The sequence below is a fragment of the Nelumbo nucifera genome, chromosome 1, assembly GCF_055504915.1.
Source record: "Nelumbo nucifera cultivar China Antique chromosome 1, China Antique-T2T, whole genome shotgun sequence".
NCBI lineage: Eukaryota > Viridiplantae > Streptophyta > Magnoliopsida > Proteales > Nelumbonaceae > Nelumbo > Nelumbo nucifera.
In genome coordinates this window covers 78,799,370-78,819,861 of record NC_142649.1, presented here as the reverse complement: position 1 = coordinate 78,819,861, position 20,492 = coordinate 78,799,370, and the positions used below count along the sequence as shown (strand labels likewise).

At 33.5% G+C, this 20,492-nt stretch overlaps 1 protein-coding gene across 5 annotated transcripts; it reads right to left on the bottom strand.

The window, feature by feature from the left end:
• Positions 1-2,651: 2,651 nt before the first annotated feature.
• Positions 2,652-11,188, bottom strand: LOC104605656 (protein ULTRAPETALA 1-like). Of its 5 annotated transcripts, none has more exons than XM_088886720.1 (4): positions 9,168-10,394; positions 8,399-8,497; positions 7,791-8,115; positions 2,652-3,535 (listed from the first exon to the last, which is right to left on the bottom strand). In XM_088886720.1, exons 1-4 carry the CDS (start codon positions 9,373-9,375, stop codon positions 3,361-3,363), a joined length of 807 nt encoding a protein of 268 aa, XP_088742846.1. In that variant the 5' UTR covers positions 9,376-10,394; the 3' UTR covers positions 2,652-3,360. The 5 variants fall into 5 exon arrangements, with proteins under 5 accessions (XP_088742846.1, XP_088742847.1, XP_088742849.1 ...); XM_088886721.1 differs by having other exon boundaries at positions 8,444-8,497; positions 9,168-10,393; XM_088886723.1 differs by lacking the exons at positions 8,399-8,497; positions 9,168-10,394 and adding an exon at positions 10,784-11,188.
• Positions 11,189-20,492: the final 9,304 nt, after the last annotated feature.

Sequence of the window (20,492 nt, the reverse complement as noted above, 5' to 3'; positions counted from 1 at the left end):
TTACCCACCTAGGAGATAGGTTCTCAGGAAAGTAAACTTTCCCTGATCCCCACATAAATCTGAAAAATGAACATGGAATTCTCGGTCAATGGGAACCAAAATCCATTGACCAACTTTCCCCTCTCAAAATCCAAAAAAAAAAAGAACACCCCCTAGAGTCATCTAATATGGTCTCCAATAGGGTTGAATAGTTGATGCTTAGTGGTGAAAACAAAAGAGAAATATTTTGTCTTGAGCCACCTAGAGACATCTAATATGGTCTGCAATAGGGTGGCTGCTTCATGGCGAAAACAAAACTCCAGTAGTCGTTTCTCAATAAAATCTTTTTTATTACTTCATCACCAGGGCCAGGTCTTCCAGGCTGATACCATTTGAAGAAATCCGATTTCCCTAGGATTTGAGGCTTTTGCTTGGTTAGTGGCACTGGATTAATCAAGCTTTGGAGATGAGCTTTGACATGGCAAATAAATTTTCCATACATAAGGTTGATGATAAGAATGACAAGATGCGATTCTTTTCTTGCTTTTGAGAGCATAGTATTTTGGGATCACCATTCACCCCCCAAATAACTTAAAAAAAGCTCAACCAAACTTGGATGGATCAATCATTATGGATTGAAAAAATTAGGGCTGATTTCTCAATATCACCTCAAAGGGCACAGAAATCCTGAACGTCCAAGTCTAAACCTCCCAAGATTAAATGATCCAGGTTAAGCATCTCGAGAATATATTGTCTGCATGAAAGTGAATCTTTGATATTTGGCCATTTCAAGGAAAAGTTGAGGTTTAGCCCCCCAATGAGGGAGAAAATTCATGACTTGACAGTGAGAAGGCCCTTTTCTGTCTGATTCCAGTATCCTTCATCCTCTCCTTGTAGGTTAAATTTTACTCATTAAAGTAGAACCAACAAGTCCACAGGTGAATAAGCTTGTTCATGAACAAATACATATTTTTCTCAGACAAAATGATATTGTCACACCATTTGTCTTCCCAAAAGCGTAACTGGTGATCCTTTTCCCCTCACAAAAAGAGATATGCTTATTACACTCGTGCAAATGTGTTTCAAGATTCCAAACTTTATGCTAGAATTATAACAACATGTAGTAGGATGAGACCCCACCTATGTTCCAAAACTCCTGCATTTGTCTGAAATTGTCTTCTCCATGGCCATGGTGCATTGGGTTTATCAACAAATCTCCATGGCCACAATACCCTAAAGTGTTTGGTTCCTTCTGTTCTGTTACATATGGATTGTGTGATGGAATCTACATCACATTTTGATCTGACTTGTTGGGGAATGGAGTAAATCCAAAATCAGGCTTGTTGGTTACTTTAATCAAGGCTTGATCTTACCATACCAAAATCAGCATGACCAGATTTCTTTCTTCCTGGTAAATCCAAATATCATTTTGGGAAAGAATTCAAGTTGATTAGTGGCCCAGTTAGTCTTGAAGACGGACATGATGGGGGATGGTGGGCCTTGCTCATCTTATGGGCAAAGTAGATAGCCCAGTTGTGTCCCTGGATCCAAGCTTGTGCCCTTGTCGTACTAGAAATAGTGAAATACCAACAAAGTGACCTATGCGCAGGCAGCTTTTTTTATTCTTTTTGGTTCTGTAATGCAACTTTGGGCCTGAGGGGCCGAAAAGGACGTATACTGAGGTGGCAAAAAGTTGATCTCGAGACACACGCTTTAAAGTATAAGGCCAATGTAAAATAGAATGAAATGACCCAACAAGATTTCCATCCTGATACTGGACCCAAACAGTAGGGTTAGTGCCGAGATGTTGATTATCACCACGACAATATCTTTTTGGATTTGATATGGCTTAAACTGGACGGGTTGCTACTTTCTGCGGTGGAATCCAACTCACTGTCAATTTCAAATAGTTGGGGTCCCTAAGACTGATGCTGGCTGTTCAGCTATGGGTGATGAGTGACGATTCAATTTCTAAGTTCTGATGTGAATTTTGCTTTTGTTCTCTCCTTTGTCCAAAATAAATATTTTAAACAGTAAACACCTATGATGCCATTAATGAACAACATCATCTATCTCTGACTTTTTTCAGGAAATAACAGAGATGGCATCTGTGGTGCAATTCAAAGGGACTCAAGTCGCTCAGTTATCATATGAAATTTGAGGTTTGGTATTTAGTATAACATGCATCTTAGAAAATGAGAAAAAGCTGTTGAAATTAGTTTTTTCAAATGCTTTTGACAGTTGGAGTGACACTATTGCACCACATAAGATGAATAGTGGAAAAAATGTTTTAGCATTGGGGGAACATCAAAAAGACGTACATTCAGTCCAAGAAAAATGTATACGTAGAACGCTGAATTAGTGTTGATTTTCAGATAAACGACAATGAAACCAAACATCAGAGATCATCCTTCTGAGCCATTCGTTGCCTGAGCTAGAAACACATTCAAACAACTCAATGAAAAATCGTGACTTTCATCATATACAACATGGACTGATAACAGCTTCAGTGGCTTAGCTGAAGTGACATAATGAAATGCAGCCTTAATGCCAGATGGGAGGGCTTTCACGCAGCAGCTTACAGGTTTGCAAGATAAACACCACATGGAAACTGGAGTTATGTTTGATGAAAAAACCGGGCATTCAGAATACACTTTGATTGAGCTAATAAATGAACTTTCCAGTAAAATTAATTTCAATAGCTTCTTCAACGCAGTTCAGTCAATACAGCTCAATAAAAGTTCACATCAGCACCCCACAACATCTCCCAATAACAAGTACGTGAGATATTCTCAATACATACGCTAAGATGTGTATATGTGAACTGTCAATCAAAGCTGAAGCCCTCCCGGGGCTATAATCACCCCAACTTGATCACTTGATGAATTTATGAGACAAAAGCAATGAATCGTTTGGTTAAGTAACAGGTCACAGTAGTTATCAAACAGCAGCTCGAGTGTTTTCAACTTGGGTTGGGACAACCCTCTTAATGCCAAGTTGGCAAAAAGGAGTTAACTGTAAAAATCTACCAACTTAATCACTGACAACCCCGTTAGAATCTAGAAAGATGCATTCCTGAAACATTTTTCTCTTGGATATCTTTATTTCTGCCATGTCATCAACATTCTGTAATTTCTAAATAAATAAGGAATATTAATTTGCTCCAGTAAATTACTAATGGAGAGAACAGTTTCAATATTTCCAAGTCCAAAACCAGTAACCGAGATCATCAAAATTTGACCTCGAGTACTAGGAATTCAACTAGAAACTTGATAAGAAGTTTGAAGGTTTTCTTTAATGGGGTGGGGCCTAAGCAGTGCAAAAATAGGAATTGTTAACTACCCACCAAAAATCAAACGAATGTCTCAATTAAAGGGGGGATTAGGTTTCTGCATTCCGTGTGAAATCAACACAAGTCTGGCAGCTGCAATCTGAGAATCGACAGATGTCACATCCAAAGCAGACACAAGAGGTGCATCCATTGCAAGTAGGAGAACGAGAGCAACCCCTGTAGATTTTACGACTTGCTCGTTCTTCATCGGTCTCACAGGTTATTCTGAAATGCCAAAAATAAAAAAGTTTAGGCTGACTCAGAATATGGACAGACAGACAGATAGACAGACACCCAAATATTAACAAGTACAGAATATAAACCGGCATTTTGTGTTCATGAAAACAAAGGAATGTGACAAGTCAATTGATGCATAGAGCCCAAAGACGCAAGTGAATGAAAATATTCATCAGGTGAAATCCTGTTTCACAAGGTACACATGAAAAGGGCTCACATAAGCATCCAGATTAACGGTAAACCTGATAAACACCCAAATGGCAACAAGGCTAAAACATAAACCAACTTTCATAGTGTTTATGAATCCAATATGAGAAGCTGATATCAATAGATGCAAAAAGAAGCAAATATATGCATGAAGTTCCTAGTTATGCCCCCAATGATTCCTGATCAGGCAATAATTTTTCAGAAGGCATTTTATTAATTTAGAAGGCATAAAAAATTCCAAAATTTGGATAAAACATAAATTCACCAACAAAATGAGAAGTTAATTAGTGTGAGAAATAAGATATTGAAAAGATCCCCTTACTTATGTAAATTAAGTTTGCTAGCCCTCAAAATACTGACACAAGGGTATAATTATCCAAAAAAAAATGAAACAGGGGTTCTGATCCAGAGGCATAAAGACGTCATTTCTTAAAATGTAGGAAACAAAAATCTAATCAGAATCCTAAATAGGAAATTGATGAAATCACTAGCTGAAAAATATAGCACAAAGGAATTATTATAGCTAAAAAGCATAATCATCACACAATTTTATGAAATCCATCAGTGTCATACAAATGGTGAAATGGAAGAAGCTTTTTCTTTCTTTCCTGTTACGTCTCACCAATTTATATATAAGAGATCTCTTGTTTTGAACTACTAGTTACAATTAGATTAACTAAAAGTCATACATACTATGGCAACATATCTCATAACATGAGCAGCAAGCTCTATAGCAATCCAGGATTCACCATGTCAGGCACTGGATATGGGTTTTGGACAGTGTCTTATGTCTCTGTCTTTTTACCAGAGATTATTTTCATGGTAAAACCTTGTAATGTTCAAAATGTAATGAGGATAGGTATCTTAATAACATTCAATCTAGTTCTAGGAATTTAAGTAGAAAAAATCAATATAGTCCTTCCCATAAAGATATATACTCCAGAAGCAACCTAAAAACCCAGAAGATTATTCCTGTTGATAACTGGAAACCTAGCAGTAACACCTAAGCTGAAAGTGTAGCTCCCATGATGTCCTGCCAATCCCTAGCTATCCAGAGATAAACAACAAGCACATTTTTCTTCAAAAATAGGAAAACCAGATATAGCATCCAGGATAATAAAGGACAAACTGTCAGCTCCAATGAGGAAAAGTATTAAACATCGAATATGGCCATTTATACTAAATCTCAGTATTTAATTTTTTCGTGGGTTGAAAAACTGAAACATATCATTCGATACACACAGAGACGTTATGCCATTTTGAACCTTAACTAAAAGACACAATTTCTTTTTTTCTCTGTTAGGCAAAAAATAAATAAATAGGGATATTGCTGGTCAGGCATGTGATATCAAAGTGCAAGCCTTTAAACATTGATATCAAAGTGTATTCATGCCTATATACTTCTTTAAACCCATGCTGCATCTAGCAAAATACTCATACCTAAAATTGTTCATGTCAACAATAAATATTTAGACACAACCCAACTTGCCACCATTATGGTCAGTAACAACCTTTATTTTTCTGTTTAGAGAAGGGACACTTTAATGTAACTACAGAATAATCATATGATTCTAGAAAGCTGAGCAGTGATATTTAAAAATATTTGCCAATCATTCAGCTTCAGATGCTTGCTTTTTTATCTGTATTTCACTGTTAAGAGTAAACAATAACAAACTTAAAGGACAGGACAACCAAACATCTTTCCTCTACCATTTGATCACCTTTTGAAACCCCTTCATATAGAATGGTGGTCCAAAGAAATAAAGCTAAATCTAAAATTTATATAGCTGGGAAATTTGAAGCAGGACCAAAGTCCAAAGTATCACTTCACTGCTGTAGGAAGTTCTTCCTGTCATTTCAATGCTATCTCAATCAAGGGGATCATATCTTTTTTCTCTAAATTTTCACTGATGAACATGTTGAAAAACAGGTTGTTCTTTCCTTTTTTACTTTTTTTTTAATTTCCCAGGCATAGTAATTCAAATTAAATTTCTGATTTTAAAATGAAAACATGTTTTACTTAACACCTACTTGCTTCATTTTTCATATTTTATTGGCATTTATCGATGAAAACATGCTAAACTACATATACTTTTCCCTCAGCTAATTCTTCCATTTTGGATCAAAATAAAAGAATGAACTACTACAAGATAACAAATAGGATAGCACAAATGAACTCTTAACATGAAATGGTATGTATATAAATAAAAAGTCATCTCCTCTATTAACCAAAGAATTTATCATCAAAACACTTAACAGAATAAGGATTTGTTGTATGATGTTCCTCCATTATATTAACATGGTATGCATATATCTTTGCGTTTCTAACCATAAACTCTTCTAAAGCCTTGGAGATCCCCATGTAAAATAGAAGTCTTCAGAGGGCAAATCAATCAAGTCAGAAGAGCAGCCTTCATTCAAGACAAACTTTCGAACCCTAAAAAAATATGAAAATAAATATCCAGGTGTGCAACCATTTTGTTTGCCAATTAATCCAGAAAGTAAGTTGTCCTTGTAGTAGTTGGTGTGCAGAAATTGCATATCACTAACAGTAACCTCCTCAAAAGTCTTGGGATTTGTGCACATTACAGACTCTGTTAGGCTAAACATATCACATTGATGATATTCAAAAAAAAAAAAAGATTTCCAATAAATCATAAGTTGGAAATGGGATAGCCCATGATAAAGAACATAATTTAGCAGTGACAAGTTCAATCACAGAGAAGCATAATAGCTAAAATTATCTTCTCACTATAACCTATCAAATTTCCAGTTAAAAACATAAGCTCAGGGCTTAACTCCACTGTTCAATCAAAGTTTGAGTTTTCAAACCAAGGGTGAGCACAACTAAGAAGTAACAAAAGGTCTCTGATGCAACGAGTTCAAGAAGCATATCTCCAAATTTACATCTACAGGAATAGGAGAATCAGCCTCTATTCCCCATCTGTCTAGTAATGGCCTCTGATGCCCATAACACAAATAGAGTCGAGAAAGAAGGAACTTATAAAGAGCCATTCACAACCATCTAAAGAAGAACTAAACATTAAATTCCCCCCAAGTAATTGATGCCTATATCCAATTTTATTCAGAAACATTAAATTAATTCTGTATTATGGAGAATTGCAGAATGCAAATAGCTTCATTAGAGAGTACACGATTCTAGGTTATTTTTCTGGGCTGTAAGCAATGTATCTAGATCATTAATCCCTATATTTTAGACATATTATGATACCAAATGTTGCTAGAAATTCCAAGTGCCATGGTGATAGACCAAGTCCATTCTACCAAATCTGGGTCATCCATAAGCCCATACACATGCATTTGTACTCGTATGGAGGAAGCCATGGAAAAACAGAGGATATTGACACACCTCACCATCCAATGAAAAATAACAAAAGCCACAAAAATGAGCCTTCACAGTTTCACAGAGATCTGTTTTTGTGAATCATCACTTGATCAGAAAGAAGACTTGCATCCTTATCTCAAACAAATTGAAATGTAAAAGAGAAATTAATGCACATTGAAAACTGATATTTTCAGGTTAAGGATCAGTAATGTAATACCATAAAATATACCCATGCCACTGTATCATTGCATGCAAAGAGGGAACAACTTTGGAAGGTATGTGTTGAAAACAGGATAAAAATATGGTGAAGAATTACACACCAAAACATCTCCATACACAAAGACTACAGTAATGAAAATAGTTTCCAAGGATATATTTGTCCAACCATGAAGTGCCATGAAGGTTGTAACTTCCAAATATAAAAGGTAGATCAGCAAAGTATGCATAAGGTGAACTTTTTTACAAACAGCTATTTTAGGAGAAAATTTAAATCAGAATTTCCAAATATTATTGCATTATGTTTATAATTATCAATATTTTAAGTGAGTGTTTGATGGATGTAAAACTGCAATAAAAGTTTAATGAGTCAACAAACAAATTTTCTTAAATTATCCAAAACTCTTCATTTTATAAGAACAACTTGTAGTTGTCGGTCCAGTACAACCCAGACAAGCATTGGGTTAAACTTACTTGTCATATGGCAGGTCAGAACACTTCCAGCTACAATTGGCCAAAGCATCATGATGAACCCGGCATTCCTCCTTGGTCCTGAGACGGAACCTGCGCTCCTTGTTACACCTTGTACAGCGAATAAATTCATCCCGATGACAAGGTCGTCCATTGTGGGACTTATGACTACCATTGGCATTTTTAGATGCTTTATTGTAATATTTGAGCAGCACAGTTTTTGACAGTGGAACCTTCTCCCCATCCACCATCACCCACACATTGCTCTTCCACTTCCTTGCAGTCTCTCGTCCAGAATGTTTCTCAAAAGCAGCTGGAGTTAGCTTATCTGGTAATCAAAGCAGCCAATTATCAATTAGAACTTCCAAGAGTACTCTGAAAAAGTACTCATCAAGGAATCTTAACTTTTTTAAAGAGAAGAGCAACGTATAATGGAGTACATATTTCTTCTTTTCTACTTCCTTTTTTATTTGCATATTGGAGTGGAGCAGTAGGAGTAAATGAGATGTACACCTCTATATCTACAGGCACAAACATACCCACCTGACAATGAACAGGACAGGAAGCAATCACGACAAATTATCACAAAAATAAACCAGCGATAAACCCACCTGCTTGGAAGAAGTCAATTTGACATTTCCAATGTACAGCTATACCTGAAGGATAAAATGCTCCAGTTGTATCAGCCTTCAACCAGTCCAGATCAAAATCTAAATGAAGATGAGGAAATGACATCAACTCCAACACCGGATGGCACTGCCATCAGAGCGAGGAGGAAGAGAACCTCTAAACCGAGAAACACCATCTCGCGTTATCATAAAAATTCCCCAAGACGAAACGGGCGTAAAGAATAACATCTTAAACCAAGCGATCAAAATTTGAGATATCAAACCAACAACCCACGATTCTAATTCTTCTTCTACACCGGGATCACGAGTCAAAAGTCAATCTTTTGATGTCGAGCCTAAGATATTATGATCGATAAGAATGTCATAGTTTAGATCCCACCACACCAAGTCAAAAAGGAAAAAAATTGGTTCTTTACTCAACTCCAGCCCATATAAACCATGTTTTGAACCTCACAATATCATACCAACCATAAAGCAACAAATTAATATATGAAAAAGAAAGATTGCATATGGTCGTTTACATAAGATCGAAAAAAGCAGGATCACTTGGACAAATCTACATACACTTACATGTATAAGAAGAGTAAAATCGTTCAAAGCTTGAAACAGATTAAAAAAACAAAAGTCATCATGACGTTGAACACAGTGTATGAGACAGATAAAGACATCTAACATGCATATAAATCGAGAGACCCATTACCCAGAAAGAAGACCAAAAATGAGATAGAAAGATAAAACAGAATGAGCTAACCTTCCTGACAACCAGGGGTGCATTCACAGCTGATTTCGAGATCACCTCCGACGAAAACCCTAAGCCTCCCCACAGCATCACCATACCTATGGCTCGTACATCCACACGTCACCTCGATATAATCTCCTCCTCTCCTCAATCCACTTATCTCACCCAACTCTTCGTCGCTAAACATGAAAGCACCGTCTTTCGCAATACCATTCTCCATGCCTCCCGCTCAAAACTACCAGACTCTAGAAACTCAGAAGAGCCGAAACAACCTCCCTAGATCTCTCACAGAAAAAACCCACAAAAGCCCACTAAAAACGACGAGTCAAACAACTCATTCTCATAAATTTGGGGAGAACATGAAAAAAAAAAAACGAACCACCACGCTAAAAACGAACTGGGTATCTCCCAAACAAGTTGTATATAGACCACTTCCTCTTCAACCCTAAAAAAAAATCTCTAAAATCTCTGATAACCCAGGAGACCCGTTAAGGAGAATCTCAACAAACGCACATCCCCGATGCGCGGTGCGAGAGATCTGGCAGAGGAAACGTGAAGAAGATGAAGAGGGGAGAGAAGGAGGTGAGATGCAGCTTCTAGTTGCGACTTGCGGGCTGTGATTTGCCGTGAGCTAGCCAAAACGGGATTGACAAATGTCGTGGGTAAAGGCCGGGCTGGGAGCTTCCTAGTTGCTACTTGCATGACATGACATGAAGAAATCAGGTTTCGGTTTGGGAAGGAGACGAGGTTTTTCGGAAACCGTACTTTTTTACTATTACCATGTCTCGTTGTTTTGAATTTTGCCCATCTCTCTTCCCAGTTTCCCCCCTCCTCTCTCTCTAGTTTCTCCTCCCAAATCACAATCTCATTCAATTTATGCAATGTGTGATGTGTCTTTCTTCAAAAATCAAACTTGGTTTTTGGGCCACAACTTCCCAAAAAGCCTACTGCGTGTATAATAAATAAACTACAAAAAGTCCCTCTCCACTTCCACCAACTCACCCGCCCGCCTCCCTCTTTAGTCCTTCCCCTCCTAATTCCTACAATAAATATGCATTAACAAGTCTAAACAACCAATTTCATCAAAACAAAAAAAAAAAACAAAAAACGAAACCCTTTTTCTTCTTTGAAGTAATTCACCAGGCTCAGGCTCAGACTCAGACTCAAGTTTTTATCTTTTACAGCCCTGTTATTATCTGATAGCTCGACTCGATGCACAATTGACGGTCATTCTAATGGACGTCTGTGCAGTGCATGCACCGACCATCTCTATTCTTCATTTCTCCTTGACATAAAAGGGTCGAGCTTCGAGTTCAAGAATTCCGCCTTGCCTAGAGGGAGTCTACAACAGCTGGATCCAACCCAACTTGGTATCTTACCAAACGGCGCGGCCAAGCCATCAGTATCACCGACGACGACGAGAGATTGATAAGGCAGCAAGAACGCGCCTGCCGAGGAGCAACTCCTCGTGTTTCACTCCTTTGGGCTCGAAAATTGAGAAACGTTCCCTATCCCCTATTTTATTCTCTGAACTTTGAAACCAATCAGTGCCAAAATCCAAAAGATGGAGAGAAGAGAGAGGAGAGAGGAGAGAGGCTCAGGCTCAGGCTCTCACTGTCACCACTCACCACTCACCACCAAATCTGGTCTGAGTGAGAGTGCTCCCACGTCCCAACCGATCGCCACTCCATCGCCCATGCTCCTCTGTTTCTTCTACTCGAGTTGGCGATTTCAGTTCAGTTAATGATTGGAACGGGTTCGGGTACATCCAACCCAATGCGAGCCAGGTGTTGTCGTCCTGCATGATCACACACACATGTGTTCCATTGCTAATTTCACCTTTCAGAAACCAGCAGATCAACAGGAATAATAGTTTGCCCATCGGCCCATGCCCATGTGCATCCTCTCTCTCTCTCTCTTCCTTTTTTGTTTTTATTTGGCCATTGCATGAATTCCACGGTAGAAAGTGGAGGGGTCTTAAAAAAACCAAGTAAAAGGCTTCGCGGAAAGAATATCTACCTAATTTGTTGTTTTTAAAATCCATAGTCAAACACTTTGTGTTAAAACATGATGGGACTCATAACTTGCCACTTGGCAAATGCTCAGAAGGTCACACGGGTTGTTAGCCACCCTTCATTATTGGACCTGCCATGTAACTTTCCAAGGCCCAATCCCATGTTGACACATGATTGTTAGACCTTGGAGATAATTTCATATTTATATTTAGTCTTTGAGAAATAAATTAAAATAATACCACCAAAATCACATGGTTGAGTGTGTATGATTATGTTGATATTTTTATGCATCCTCTCTTTTAGATGGGATATATTTAGGGTGGCAATTATGTTTTTATATTGTATTGTTGTGTGTTGAGGATATATATATATATATATATAGATAATTGTTAAAGATAAATAATATTAATATATAAGAGTATGTAATTGTTTTATGTATGGTCTTTGTTAAGTGAAAGTTAAACAATAGAAATATATGAGTATATAATTGTTTTATATTTTTATTTTTTAACAAACAATTTGATTGAATTCGAATCGAGTTGGTCAATTTTTTATTATTTTCAATCGGTTTTGGTTCAACAATTTTCCAATCCGATTAAGTTAGGTCGGTTTTGGTTTGGCCATTTGTAAACCAAACAAAACTTAACCTACCCAACCATATAAATATATTAATATTTTATATTTTAAAAATGATTTTTTTTAATACAAAAATATTTTATATCATAAATTTAAGTATTTTTTAATTTATTTTTTAAAAATACCACTATGATTTATTAAACGTAATTTTAATTTTTAAGCTTAAATCTTTTGAACAATCAAACCAAATCGAAACGTAATTTCACTTATACCAATTAATAATTATAAAACATAATTTTAATTTTTAATAATACCACTTTTTTATTTTTAAGCTTAAACGTTAACCCAAGTTGACAAGTTTTCACTAATGGTCATTCAATTTTGGGAGACAAACTCAAAAGCTGACCAAGTCAATTTGGTAGGCAACACAGCCTACAAAAGCTGACCAAGTCAATTTGCAAAAATACACAACTATTGAAAATATTAATACTGAAAATATATTGAATTAGTTAACAAATAGTGTAATCTCAAATAATAGTTTAATATCTAATAAATATTAATCAATAAATTATAAAAAATGTATAATTACTAAAAACAAATTTATAACAAAAAACCAATAAATTAAATTTCAAAAGTTAAATAACAATTGTTTAATCTGCAATAATTATTGACAATTTTATGTTAAATAACATAACAAAAATAGATTCACAAATAATTATTGAAAATACATTTATCAAAAATACAATAAATATTAATTTTAGTATATATAGATATATAATGAATATACACTATTATCGTAAAATTATTACTAATAAATATTATTTTTTTGAAAGTTATTTTTTTATAATTATTAATTGATATAAGTGAAATTAGTTACTTACAATAATATTTAGTTATTTAAATAATATTGTTATTTCAATTTTTAAAATATTAATTATTTATTGAATTTAAAAATTCATAAAATTAAAATTAGTACTATTAGTACATAATTATTTTTCTACTTTTAAGAAATTTTTTCAATCTATTACATGATTTCGTTATTTTAACTAATTAAAATTTATCATGTTAAATATTTCGTAATTTAAATATTTAAATAATATGTAAATTATTGAAATATTTTCATTATTTGAATTTTATTTATTTTAAAGTTATTGCGTAATTTTAAATATCTTGTTATATAATTATTTAGATATTTTTTATGTTTTGTTATTTAAGATATTTAATTATTGAAATATTTAAGTAATGCTTTATTTTTTAATGTTACTTTTTATTATTATAATAACATTTAAATTGAATAATTCATAAAATTATAATTTATATTCTTACTACATAATTTCATGATAAATTTTATAAAAATATAGAATTATTAATAATATGTGAATATTATTAAATCTATTATAATTAATTTTGTTTTGAATAAATATTTTAAAGTTAGAGATAGTTTAGGAGAGAATTTCTCTACTAAATTATAGATAATTTAAGAAATAAATAGGAGTTAGAGATAATTTAGGAGATAAATAGGAATTAGTGACAATTTAGGAGAAAGTGGGGCCACTTGGCAAAACATTAGAAAATAAAATATCTCTTTCTTTATAGTTGTTAGAACTAGTTAAGCCTATGTTATTTCCTTATTTGTTTATTGGATAACTAGCGGGGACTTGTGATTTTTTAAGCGAAAGCTAAATAATAGAAAGGGTCATTTACTAAAATATCTCTTATAGTTTAATGGGTTTACTAAAATCTACCCTATAGTTAGCATTTTACTAAAACACCACTTATAATTTGCAATGGATTTAATCAATCTTCCATTAGATGACATTAGAAAATGATAGTGTTGACCCTAATGTTTATTTAAATAAATTTAATCAAAAGAAAATGAAAATAAAAATACCATTTTTGTCCTTTATAAGACATAGGCAAACCACTCTATTGGCTATATTTGGTTAATTTTATTTTTTGTACAAAAAAAATGTTAAGGGTATTTTTGGTATAAAAATCATGGGCTTAATGGCAAAGCAAACACTCCTTAATGAAAGGTTGATTAAGTAAATAAGTTATAAAATATATGGGATGTTTTAATAAAATGAAAACTATAAGGTAGGTTTAAGTAAATATGCAAAACTAGGGGTGCAACTTTTCCAAGTTAGAGCTGGGGTTTTGTCAAAATTTCAATAGACCCAATGCTAAGCCCGAGCCCGAAACAGTGTACATTGTTAACTCGGGCCAACCCGACTTGCACCCCTATGCAAAACTATAAGATGTATTCTAGTAAATGACCCTAATTGAATCACATGAGAGTATACAATTGTTTTATATTTTTAACCTTTTAAATAATTAATAATTATTAACATTTTATATACTACTTTTAATGATTTTTTTATAATACAAAAATAACAATAATTAATTTTAGTTAGGTTTATCCATCAAACTGATGAAACCAACCAACCCGATCAACTTGACCCGAGTTGGTCGGTTTTCTAGTATATTAGGTCAGCTTTGGTTCAAAAATTTCTCAATTCAACCAATTTGGATCAATTTCACTTTGGTCATTTGTAAACCAACCAAAATTGAACAACCTAACCATAGATATATATTAATATTTTATATTTTAAAATATAATTTTTAATATGAAAAAGTGGAAAATTTCTTGTATTTCTTAGTCTAAAATGTTTTATATCATAAATTTAATTTTTTTAATTTATTTTTAATAATTGTACTATAATTTTTAAAATTATATTTAATTTTTAAGTTTAAATCTTTTGAACTGACTAACCAAACCAAAAAAATGACCCAAACCGATACAACTTGAGTGGGTTGATTTTCACAAAAGGTTAGTCGGTTTCATCTGACCAACTCCCCAACCTGACCAGGTCAATTTGGTTGGCCAAATAGCCTACGACCGAACCAAACCACCAAATGAACACTCATAATTTCAGTTAAATTAATAGTCCCATCTTGGATAAATAAAAATAGTTTAATCTCTAATAATTATTGAAATTTTATAGCAAAAATACACAATTATTGAAAATATATTGATAATGAAAAAAATACAATCAGTACTAAAAATATATTAACTTAATCAATAAATAGTATAATCTCAAATAATAGTTTAACCACTAATAAATATTAATCAATAAGTTATAACAAAAAATACAATAAATTAAATTTAAAAATTTCACTAATAGTAGCTTAATCTCCAATAATTATTGAATGTTTTCTATTAAATAACAAAACAAAATAAATGTATACATAATCATTGAAAATACATTTATAACAAAAATAATAAATAATTATTGAAATACTATAAATATTACTTTTAGAATATATAATTATATAATAAATACAGATTAAGAGTTTAAAATTATTATCAATAAATATTATTTTTTTAAATGTTATTTTCTCGAATTATTACTTGATATATGTGAAATTAGTTATTTACAATATTATGTAAAACTATTAAATTATTATTAATTTCAATATTATGTTATAATTATTTTTCAACTTTACAATTTTTTTTTTAAATTTATTACATAATGTCGTTATTTTAACTATTTAAAATCTAGTTATCTTAAATATTTTGTTATTTAAAATACCCAGTTATTTAAATACTTAAATAATATGTAAAATATTTAAAATTTAAAATTTAAAATTTAAAATATTAGTTATTTATGGAATTTAATTATCCATAAGATCATAATTTATACTATTATTCCATAATTTCATTATTAATTTTTTAAAATATTAAATTATTATTAAATTCCATATTATGTTAAAATTATTTTTCTACTTTAAAGATTTTTTTTTAAATTTATTACATGATTTCGTTAATTTAACTATTTAAAATCTAGTTATGATAAATATGTACTTATTTAAATATTTAAATAATCTATGAAATCTTTAAATTTTTTGTTATTTGAATTTTATTTATTTAAAGCTATTACATATTATTAAATGTTTGAAAAACATTTAAATGATGATTCGGAAAAACATAATTTAAATTGTTAGTACATAATTTTGTGATATATTTTATAAAAATATAAAATTATTTATTACATAATCTCGTTATTTTAACTATTTAAAAACTAGTTATGAGAAATATTTAAATAATCTATAAAATATTTAATTTTTTTTGTTATTTGAATTTTATTTATTTAAAGCTATTACATATTATTAAATATTTGAAAAGCATTTAAAATGATAATCCGAAAAAACATAATTTAAATTGTTAGTACATTATTTCGTGATATATTTTTTAGAAATATAAAATTATTTTTTGTGTTTTTAATAAATATTTTAAAGTTATTATATAATTTTGTTAGAATATTTAAATAATTCTTAAATTTTTAATCCAAACTTTCTATAGATAGATATAGATAAAAAGTAGGGGAGAGGATAAATAGGAATTAGAGATAATTTAGAAGATAAATAGGAATTATAAATAATTTTGGAGAAAGTGGGGGATAGTGGGGGAGGTAGTTTAGGAGAAATTTTAGGAGAAGAGATTATTTAGGTTATTGGAAAAGTGCATCTAATTGGTTGTTTCAAAAATGACATGGAATAAAAAAATAAAAAATGATATTCTTCTTCTCCTTATTCTTCCCCTCTTCCCACATTTTCTCTCAACCTGATCTTCTTCTCTCTTCTCCTTATTCTTCCCCTCTTCCCACATTTTCTCTCTCGCTCTGTTTCGTCACCGCTGCTGCAAGTTGCAGCGGCGGTAGATCTGCGCGTCCCCTCTGTAATCTCTCTCTCTCTCTCTCTCTCTCTCTCTTCTTCTTCTTCTTCTTCTTCTTCTTCTTCTTGTTTTGCTTCTTTTTCTTCTTCGTTTTTTTGTCTCCACTACTTTGGTTTGTTGCCTGGTTCACTTCGCCTGCGTGTCACCGCTGCCTGGTTCGTCGCAGATCTGGTGAAGATGGAAAAAAATAGGAGTGCCCATCACAGATTGCCGCAAATCTAGTGAAGACAGGAAGAAGGTGAGGGAGAAGAGAGAAGAGGAAGATGGAGGGAGATCGCCACTGGCCCGCTGCCCCTCGCACTAGTTCCTTGCCAGGTGAAGAAGGCCAGTAATAGTGGTTCTTTTAGTTGTAACAATGCTTTCCCAAATTTTTACATTGGGGTCGCATGGTTTTGGTGCGACCCCAAATCCATGATTTTGGGATCTGACATCCCACACTTTTCTCATCCCATCCCTCTCTTTCCCTCAAAACAAATGAGAGTATTTTTGGAATATTCCCTTTTTCTCATCCCCATCCCACAAACCAAACGGAGCCTAAGGAAAGCTAAATAATAAAACACATAAGAGTACACAATTGTTTTATATTTATAACTTTTTAAATATTTATTAATTATTTATATTTTAAAATACTTTTAATAACTTTTTACAATACAAAAATAACAATAATTTATTTTAGCTAAACTTGTTCATCGAACTAATGAAACCAACCAACTCGACCCGAATTGCTCAATTTCCAATATTTCCAGTTGAAATTGAGATCAGTTTCGTATTGATCAAAATCAAATGATCCAATTACACACACACACACATATAGATAGATAGATAGTAGGGAAATTCCCATATTTCTTAGTCTCAAATATTTTATATTATAAATTTATTTTTTAATAATGTTAATGTAATTTTTAAATTTTAAAACTAAGTTTTCAATATAATCTTTTCAACCAATTGAGCAAACCGAAAATCAGCCCAAACCAACACAACCCGATTTAGTTGGTTTTCACTAATGGTCAGTAGATTTTGGATAACCAACTCCCCAACCTGATCATGTCAATTTGGTTGGCCAAATAGCCTACAACTGAACTAAACCAAGTCGTGATCAAATATTTTATAATATAAATTTATTTTTTAATAATGTTAATGTAATTTTTAAATTTTAAAATTAAGTTTTCAATATAATATTTTCAACCAATTGAGCAAACCGAAAATCAGCCCAAACCAACACAACCCGATTTAGTTGGTTTTCACTAATGGTCAGTAGATTTTGGATAACCAACTCCCCAACCTGATCATGTCAATTTGGTTGGCCAAATAGCCTACAACTGAACTAAACCAAGTCATGATCAACACTCCTGATTTCATATAAATTAATATTTTAATCTCTAATAAATAAAGTACTTTAATATCCAACAATTAGTAAAAATTTATAGTGAAAATGCATAGTAATTGAAAATATATTGATAGTGAAAATAAAATAAATAATGATGGATCAATTTTTATTGATGTATCGATATATCGATTTTTTGGCTAAGTACCTCATCATTTTGTCTGCTTCCAAGTGGCTGATGACTTAGGCCGAAGTGGAGAACTTTGGCTGTCGAGTTGAGTCGAGCTGGGCAGGCTAGGTGGCTAGCTGACTATAGTGTCGAGCTGACCAGGTGGCGAGCTGCCTGTAAGGTGCCGGGCTGACCAGGTGTCGAGCTGCCTGTAAGGTGCCGGGCAGCCTAGGTGGCAAGCTGCCTATGAGGTGCCGGGCTACCTAGGTGGTGAGCTAGATTGATGAGCTTCATTGCTCTTTAGAGACCTGCAAGGAACCAAATGTCAAAGGACACGGGGTGGCTAACCCAGTGAGGTCGCTCCGATGCTTAAGTCAGTACTCATAGTAGACTGCGAGCTAAAAATCACAATGTCTGAGAGCTAGAACTTGCTTACATGCTTGCTTGCTCACTTTCCCCTTGTCATTGGGGTTGGTGCCTTTATATAGGCCTTGCTAGTTCGGTATTTTGGCCCTTAGGCTTTGGGAAAGACTCGTAGTCCACTCTCCTTGATTTTGCCCATGCCGAAGAGGCGACTGGGTCTTATGTGGTGCCGAGGTCTTTTATCAGCTCGACACCTTAGAGCTACGGCTGCGCTGCATCAGCCTCGTGACGCCGGTCACCCACTCCTACAAGAAGCTACTAGGAGCTCGAACTACGGGGGCAGCACTACTAACTTTAGGTCGCCAGTTCGCACGAAAGCCTTGGAAGGCTCGACCGGCAAGGGCATCCATGCAGTTTGTTGGCCGCCTACTCCCACATAAGTCACAAAGAGCTCATCTTTGTAGAGGGTACCTCGCGAAGAGGACTGATGAGGCTTTATCCGAGTTGAAATAAAGTTGGTAGAGCTGCTTAGTCTGTTAGTTATCAATTTCCTGCATAGTCTTTGAGTTTATAAAAAATGGAAACTGTAAAGCGAGAGCTTTAGTTTCTAAAAAGTGAGAACTTAGCTTTCTGGAAGAAGAGGACTTAGCCTTTTAGAGGATGAGGAAGCTCTTTGTAGCGTTTCCCACAGACAGCGCCAATTGATGGATCAATTTTTATTGATGTATCGATGTATTGGTTTTTTGGCTAAGTACCTCATCATTTTGTCTGCTTCCAAGTGGTTGATGACTCAAGTTGAAGTGGAGAACTTTGGCTGCCGAGCTGAGTCGAGCTGGGCAAGCTAGGTGGCTAGCTAACTATAGTGTCAAGCTGTCTGTGAGGTGTCGGGCTGACCAGGTGCTGAGCTGCCTGTGAGGTGCCGGGCTGCCTAGGTTGCGAGCTGCCTGTGAGGTGCCAGGCTGCCTAGGTGGCGAGCTGCCTGTGAGGTGTCGGGCTGCCTAGGTGGCGAGCTAGATTGATGAGCTTCGTTGCTCTTTAGAGACCTGCAAGGAACCAAATATCAGAGGACCCGGGGTGGCTAACCTGGCAAGGTCGCTCCGATGCTTAAGTCAGTACTCTCATAGTAGATTGCGAGCTAAAAATCACAAAGTCTGAGAGCTAGAACTTGCTTACTTGCTTGGCTTCTCACTTCCCCCTTGTCATTGGGGTTGGTGCCTTTATATAGGCTTGCTCATGTACCGCCCCCGAGATCTTCGAGAGGTCGTGTCTAACTGGTCCGAGATCCTTGGAGGTAACTGCCATGCACGTTGACCATCTTCCGGAACGAGGGCCAACCTCCAAGGATCGTGGGGTATGCATGCCGAATTTGTCGGCGCCTAGGCCAAGCCGCCGGGTTGGACACCATCAATTTGGCAAGTTGTTGCCTGAGTGGTTCCGGGTGTCACCTAGTTATTCTAAGGTGCCATGTGTCACATTGTCATTGGAGGCCCAAATCTGCCCTCATCAAATAACTAATAAAAATAAAACAATTACAAAAATACTAAAAAATATATTAAGTTAGTCAAGAAATATTGTAATACAAAAAATACAAAAAATACAATAAGTATAATAAATTAAATTTAAAAAAGTTAAATAACAGTAGTTTAATATCTAATAATTATTAAAATTTTTCTATTAAATAAAAAAACAAATATATATATATATATATTTATACATAATTATTGAAAATATATTTTTAAAAAACTATAAATAATTTCTGAAAATACAATAAATATTAATTTTAGTATATTAAATATATAATAAATATAGATTAAGATTTTCAAATCATTATTAATGAATATTATTTTTTTGAAAGTTATTCTTATAGAATTATTAATTTATATAAGTGAAATTGGTTATTTAAAATATTATTTAGTTATTTAAATACTATCCTTATTTAAATTTTATAATTTTAATTATTAATTCAATTTAATAATTTATTATATTATTACATAATTTCATAATTAATTTTGTAAAATTTTTAAATTATAACTAATTTTAATATTATGTTATGATTTTTTATTTTAATTTATTGCATAATTTAGTTATTTTAACTATTTAAAATATAGTTATGTTAAATATTTAGTTAGTTAAATTTTAAATAGTATATAAAATA